Below are 7,906 nucleotides of genomic sequence, written 5' to 3'. Positions count from 1 at the left end.
TTCAATTGGGTCCTCCAATTTTTGAAGTGATCAATTAGGTCTCTAATTTTGTCAATTTGAATCAATAAAAGTCTTTCTGTTGAATGCAGTTAACGCCATGAAGTTTTTGAACATGTGGCACGCTGACGCTTCCAGGTGACATCGTTTCAAGTGCATAGGTGGATTATAAAAGGATGAAATCACTTTTAATTTAGGGATTTCACCTTCAAATACACCCTTTTATAATCCACCTATGCACTTGAAACGATACCACCTAGAAGCGTCAGCGTGCCACATGTTCAAAAACTTCACGGCGTTAACTGTATTTAACAGAAAGGCTTTTATTGATTCAAATTGACAAAATTAGGGACCTAATTGATCACTTTCAAAATTAGAGGACCCAATTGAAACAAAACCCCAAATATAGGAACCTCCAAACCTATTAAATCAAAAGAAAAGTGTAAAAAATTGTCAACATTGACCCATTGTAGTTATGTGTGTAATACAAATTACAAAGTAGAAACTAGAAAGGCAGGTTTACATGAAGCAAGCAGAAAATATATATAAAGTAAAACAGAAAAAGGGAGAGGGTAGCTTTACTTAAAGTGATGTAATTAGAAAGGAAGTTAGGATGGGAATGAAGGAAAAGCAGGTACTCTAAAAAATTAAACCAGAATTGCAAGCTACGCCAAGAGACCAAACCAAACATCACCCTCTTTTTTTTTGCTCTGTGCATGATGTCCCACTCCCACCAGCATCCTCAACCTCAACAAAGACGGTTATTATCTGTGTGTCTGAACCAACTTCATGAACACCCTCCTGAAAGCTCCTTCTCATCTTCTCAAACACTCTGCAAAACCAATATCCCCTTATGTCTCATTCACTCTCAAACCTCGTCAACTACTCCTACATCAACCCTCAAAACCTCTTTCTTTGGCCCCAAGATTCTCTCATCATCCCCTCACCAACACTTCCACTTCCATCAACCTCACACCCCCTCCCTCCGTTGTTGTTTTAATGTCTCTTCCAGACGTTGGGGTACCTTCAAGCTTGGTTGCACCTCCATGGACTCTCTAGATTTCTCATCATCGCTTCACTCTCCTTCTCAGATTATTGTAAGTCTATATTCATTTCATTCACAATTAGCATGCTTTTTTAAATTGCAATCCTGATCATAGTTTTGTCATATCACAATGATCATATAAACCATAGTTTTGTAGCTGAAATTGTGATCTCGGAGAGCTGAGTAAAACTTTGGTTTCAACTCATGTAATATAATGGAATTAATACGTACATGGCGTATGTTAAGTGTTGAAGATGAAGACACATGTGGTTGGTTTGTTTGTTTTATGTGTATTTCTCTCTCTCTCTCTCTCTGCTTTGGTTATGCTTCTTTTGTATAAAGCAATGCACTTGTTTGCATTCAGAATTTCAGATAACAAAAATATGCGTACGTTGTTCTAAAACACCTTTTCCGGTTTTGTTCTTGTTTGTAGAAGAAAAAGAAAATTACTGGGCGGCAAAAGAGACAGGAACTTGAAAGAGAGGTATTTGCACTCTTACGTAATACACATTTTGATGGCAAATTCTACTTACCATGTGGAATGAACAATATCTTGTACAAACAGAGGATGAGAAGCTAATTTCTTAAATTGCCTTAATCTCTTCGACTGCTGCATGATCGTTTCATTGGGTGATGATTAAATACATATACTGATTAGCAAAATTAGTTTTCTGCACATGAATAGTTGAGTTTTTTTCTTTCATGAAAACATATGTTAAGAAGTCTAAGGGATAACATTCTGATATCAAGGTTAATTAACATAACACTTGCCATTTAACGCCACCCATAACCAAAAAAATATGAAGTAAATTATTGATTTGATGATGGTAGAGTATAGCTCTGTATAGGTTTTAGGCATAGTTGTTGGTCTGCAACAGTAATGGATACTTTTACTAGTCAATCAAAGTAGGAATGAAAACTGTCGCTCTCCTTTTGAAAAAGCTACACTGGATTCATCATTATGTCAAAGTATAGCAATACTTCGTACAAACTTTCGAACTATAGGTTTACTATTTGTGACAATGCAGAGTACTAGCAGTGAATGAGAACCATACCCTTCAAGGCACACCCTTAAATGGGAAAAATTCTACACGTTCGTGTTATGGTTTAGGTGTTCCACCGCTTAAGTGCATATAATTAATGGGGACAAATTGTGGAATGTGCACTGTTTTTACTGACATATGTGACCATTCTACTTCCTCATAACATTACATGATTTTTTTTTCTTATGTAATAACAGGTTGCTATGCTTCAAAGGTTGTTGGAGCAAGAAGAAAAGTTTCACGAGATTTTGGAGATGGTGCATAATAGACCAAATGGATCAGCTATATCAATTCCCAATTTTCTTCCACCCAAGGTAATATAATCCTCTTAACAATCACCATTTTCTATTTTTTTATTTTTATTTCTTTCTCTGGGTAGAGTTGTAGAACTCTTTATTCAAAATTTGGTTTTGGTAAGTACTATGGGCTTATGATAGTCCTTTGGAAGTGCGCGTAGGGATATGGGCTCAATAGATACAGCAAGTTAGACCATGGTGATGTCTGCATAGGGCTCTTAATGACCTACTTTTTAAAATAGAAAAAAGGAATTTTTTTTTTCTTTTTTAAGTATATTCACCAACTGAATTCCTAAAGTGTTTTAATTAATCTCAATTCAATGTTGTGGAGCACATCTAAGTTGGGTAGAAGTTATGCAGAAAGAAAGTGGGTAGGTAGGGATATGCACATTGTTGATTGAAGAATGATTATAATATATTCTCTGATATATATTTTGATACATATTTTATCATTGATTAAAATTTATTGAAAGTTACAAAATTATAACGAAAACACTCATTAAAGCAAAAATAAGATCATCCAAAATTTATTAAAGTATTTCATAGTTGTTTTCTGTTTGGCTTTATTCATAACCTTGGTTTAGGAATTAATATGCAATTTGTGCAGATGAGAGAACTGTTAGGAGAGCTAGTGATGGTTGAGAGTGAAATTGCAAGACTAGAAAGCCAAATAAGCCAACTTCAAGCTGGTTTGAAACATGAACAAGAAGTGACCAAGGAATCAAAGTCTAAAACGTGGAATCAAGGGAATTTGAGTAATTCTAACAATCACTTATCAACTTCTCCGGTTCCAAATCCTAGTCCTATTCGCAGAAGAGTTCAAGAAAGGATGGCCTTTGAAACAAAGGCGTTGCATTTCATAAGCAAAGCTATAAAGGGTGATTACAATCTCAGTGATTTCAGTCTAAATGACAAAGCAGCTTTTCTGAAAACTTCTGTAGAACAGAAAGAAAATAAGTTCCAAGAAGATGTGAAATTTCATGAAAGAATTCCAAGAAAAAATGGGACAGTAAAACCTCCCTCACCTATGCGTGACCCACGTCATCCATCACCCAAGGTATGCATGACAATTTTCCCATTTATTCATGTTGTGGCTTCATTTTCCTACGTTAGAATATGTTTTGGCCATAGCATTTTGTTACACAGTGTGAAAAAAATTACTATAAAGTTCATTTTCAAAAGAACATGTTATAAAAGTTTGATTATATCTCATGTGAAGATTAACCAAAACTGTATATATGTACTAATCTCAGACCATATATTGATTGTTGAACTGCATGAACTATAAAACATTATCAAAATTTGAAAAGAAGCAGTATTACTTTGACATAGATATTGTTGTCAACGGTGTGAATTAGCTAATTTGCAATTACTTGACTATTTTCAGCTGCGTGAACGCAATCCAGAGATGTACTTGGATCTTCCAACTAGATCACTGTTGGATCCACTTCTGTCAGAAGAGAATGATCTCAAGTGGCAACCCAACAAGCTATCTGAGAGCATCATGAAATGTTTGAATTTCATATATGTAAGACTACTCAGAACTTCAAGAGCAATGGAATTGGAGAAATCAGGGCCAATATCAAGGTCTGTGCACTCATCTTTAAGTTCAAGAAGCTTCAGGGTGGATACTGGGTCAATCCCAAAACCAAGCCTCTTGTTGCAAAAGGAATCTAGGCAACAAGACCCTTATGGTATCTTTAACACAGAAGAGTCCATTCCAAGGGACATTGGTCCTTACAAGAACCTGGTTATATTCACTTCCAGCTCTATGGATCCCAAGTTTATCTCAAGTCCATCCTCTATACCATTACTTAGGAAGTTAAGGTATGGCATGGATGATATCTACATTTATGAGAAGAGTCAAAATGTTGAAAACTTTGTAAGTTCCACTTGACAACGAAGAGGTACATAGTAAAGTGAACAAAATTTGAAGTAACAGTTAGTTTTTTGTGGTTTGCAGGATCTTGATGAGCAATCTTCAAACAGTTGACTTGAAAAGCCTCACAAACCAACAGAAACTAGCATTCTGGATCAACGTGTACAATGCTTGTATCATGCATGTATAGTAAAATTTCAATCTGATGAATGGGAATTATAGGACACAGATCAGGACTATGCTTAATGTATTGTCTTGTTTCAGGGATTTATCCAATATGGAGTGCCATCCACACCAGAAAAACTACTTGCACTGATGAACAAGGTACATTAAAAAATCTTGATATACATGTTACTTATCCGGTTTCTTGACAGAAGACAACTAACTTTCTAAGACAATTTGTTTATGTTTCTGTTTTGAAAAGCTTATAAATCCATATACAAATTTTAAACATGTCTGAAAGAAACATTTTGTTGATGCTGAATTCACTTATGTGGCAGGCAACCCTCAATGTAGGAGGCAACCTAATAAATGCTCAAGCAATAGAGCATTTCATCTTGAGGAAACGAGATATTTCTAGCATGAAAGAGGTAAACAATGAAACATGATAAGCTCTTAATCAAAGTAAGCTTTAGTTTTGTTGCAATTGATATATCTCCAAAGCAATTTATACATACATGTGGTGGTTTAGGTTCAGCATAAGGGTGAATGGGAAGAGAAAGAATCAGTTGTTCGTGAGCTTTATGGACTTGAGTCTGTAGATCCTAATGTCACATTTGCTCTGTGTTGTGGAACTCGTTCTTCTCCTTGTGTAAGTTCTTCAGCTCAATAACATCCATGAATTGGTTTTCCCTCTTAAAATATTGCTTCTGATTTTTGGAAAATGATGTGCACTTGATGCAGGTGAGGATATACACAGCAGATGGAATTACAAGTGAATTGGAGAAATCAAAACTAGACTATCTTCAAGCTTCAATTCTAGCCACTAGCACCAAAAGAATAGGATTTCCAGAGCTTCTTCTGATGAACATGCTTGATTTTGCTGCAGATATAGAATCATTGGTGGAGTGGGTATGTAGCCAGTTACCCACATCAGGCACTCTAAGGAAATCAATGGTGGATTGCTTTAGAGGCCACAATAATACTAATTCTGTGAAGATTTCTACCATTGTTGAAAAGATACCCTATGACTATGAATTCCAGTATTTGTTGACAATATAAATGTACATTGTAACACTTCTTTTGTTAGCCAATAACACTGAGTATACAAAATATAAAAAGGGAAATTCATTGTAAACCATTGAACCATCTCGCACTACACCATTCTCTTTCTCTCTTCCTCTGTTTGTAAACTTTGCAGAGCCACCATTTTCACACAGTCATCCAAACTTTATCTTTTTTATATAGTACATTATCATCATAGTGCATATATCATTTATTCTATTGATACATGATTATTAAAAACTATATAAGAAATCAGACAAAGTTAAAATGACCCAAAAAGTATAATTTTGAAATAATATGAACTGTTACCAAATTTAATGTTGTTTCTTAAGTTTATTTTGTAAATTAAAAGGAAATATATTGTGTGTTTGCTAAATAAGTTTTATTTTTATTCTATGAACATTTGGCTGCAGTTCATATTTTTAATTTAAATAATTTAATTATAAAGTATTCCATGTTTGATTTTTTTAATTTAAAGAATCAAATGTGTAGCGTATTCAGCAGCAAAATCTGAACCCAGCAAATATTTGCTGACGACCCATGGGCCTAGGCTATATATAGGTTAGGACAAGAATACAGTTCTTAAGCATATACTTTATATGTTTCATTTTCATGCATACCCCTTTCCCAGAATTTATCCAATCAATTTTATATTTTCTAGAGATAATAATTTTTATGATTTAATTATATTTTTATTATTTCAATTTTAAAATAATTGTTATACTGTTTTCAAAATGCTTTTTCTTTAAAATTAAAAATAAAAACGATTTCAACCTCCAAACACTGAATTTGGTGGGTTAAATACAAATTTAAACCTTAAATTATAAACTCTAATCTAAACATAAAATTTAGAAGCTTCTGTTACTCTATCAAAGCAAGTTTGAATTGTCCATTGAATTTATTTAAGGATAATAATACTTTGAGAGCATTTTAATATATCTACTTGTAATTCTGTGATTGATATAAAATTATTTCATAATCAATAATAATAATCATAAACACCAACATGAACCAATCATAACACAAAATAACAAATAATATTAAAATATTATCAAAACATTATTATCCTTTGTTTAAACAGGAATATAATATTAAAAACGACATAATTATTTGTTAAGTCAAAATAATTTATTTTAGAATATTTACATAAAAATTTTACAAGACAAAAAAAAGCGAGAAAATAAAAATGACAACAATTTGTCTAAAAAAAGGTTAGAGTGGTTTCATGTGTAACATAGAATTGAGTTTATAAATAATTTGACGAGTCTAAGTTTTTTTGTTCGATTTTTTGGGTTGTTTCTTAAGTGAATTTTATATTTGATTTTGATGTGTTAAAACAATTCAAATCACAATTGATATAATACTTTATTTTACTTTGCAATATGAAGTCAATGTTTTTAAATTGATATTGTATTTTGAAAAAAAAAAATCATTTAATTGTTGTGATGGGAAATTAATTATGTTCAGCAATTACATGTATTACTTATGTAAAAAAATGTATAATTAAGCCAATCATTTATGTGTGAAGAAATGAGCTTTAATGAATGGTATTTTGAATTGAATTTATAATTTAAAGAATTTGATTAATTCACATAATTGAAATTTAATTGCATTAGTTCACTTATTATAGTATTGTAGAAGAAGGTGAAGAATCTACTTAATCTTAATTATGCACTTCTTTGATCCATTTGTTGAATATTACTAAAAAAAAATATATCAAGAATTTATGCTTTTGATATAATAGATTTAGGATAATGATATTTAGACAACATTTTTTTGATAATATTTGAATATTGATTACGAGTCAACATGTGATTATAAAAAATTACTCCACAATAAAGAAAGTGATTTACTTAAAATCAAACTTAACTAATTGATTTTTTTTTATTTTAATAACAAATATTTAAAAAATATTTATAAGAGTCCATTTGTACTCATAGTTACTTTTGAGGTCCTACAAAATAAATGTTTTTATATTTATACAATTAATGACTATAGTAAAGGGACGCTAAATATAAATTTAAATTAAAAATAATTAAAATGTTTACCACTAATTTTAAAGAATAATTAATGACAAGTTTGAAAAATCATTTAATATAGCAAAACAGCATAATTTGAAGACCAAGATTTTTCAACTTTTTATAATATTTCTTAAACTAGTGTACACAATTATGAAATATTTTCATCTATTTTACAAAAAATTTGGTGAGTGTTAACTTAGATTGCAGTTTACGAGAAAGAGATAGATTAAAGTGTATGCAGCAAGCACTTATAAGATGTTTGTATTTTTTAAAGTGTTGTGTTAATGTGAGGCTAATAGGAACAAAGTGTGACAAGGAACATATATCTTGTCTTCATAGGTGATGACCAATTTTAGTGAAAGATGACTGCCATTAGAGACTCCTTTAAGTGTCTATCCCAC

At 31.8% G+C, this 7,906-nt stretch overlaps 1 protein-coding gene across 2 annotated transcripts; it reads left to right on the top strand.

Moving 5' to 3' along the window:
* The first annotated feature begins 621 nt into the window (after positions 1–621).
* On the top strand, positions 622–5,560 carry LOC106755676. Of its 2 annotated transcripts, none has more exons than XM_014637869.2 (10): positions 622–1,094; positions 1,479–1,526; positions 2,283–2,399; positions 2,989–3,438; positions 3,769–4,208; positions 4,345–4,444; positions 4,525–4,584; positions 4,761–4,850; positions 4,952–5,071; positions 5,164–5,560. In XM_014637869.2, the coding sequence occupies exons 1-10, from the start codon at positions 714–716 to the stop codon at positions 5,479–5,481; spliced, it is 2,124 nt and encodes a 707-aa protein (XP_014493355.2). In that variant the 5' UTR covers positions 622–713; the 3' UTR covers positions 5,482–5,560. The 2 variants fall into 2 exon arrangements, with proteins under 2 accessions (XP_014493355.2, XP_014493354.2); XM_014637868.2 differs by having other exon boundaries at positions 623–1,094; positions 1,476–1,526.
* The last annotated feature ends 2,346 nt before the right edge of the window (positions 5,561–7,906 follow it).

This window comes from Vigna radiata, chromosome 2, assembly GCF_000741045.1.
Source record: "Vigna radiata var. radiata cultivar VC1973A chromosome 2, Vradiata_ver6, whole genome shotgun sequence".
In the NCBI taxonomy this organism is placed as follows: Eukaryota; Viridiplantae; Streptophyta; class Magnoliopsida; order Fabales; family Fabaceae; genus Vigna; species Vigna radiata.
Note: the sequence above shows the minus strand (reverse complement) of the source record. Positions and strands in the feature narration are given on the sequence as shown.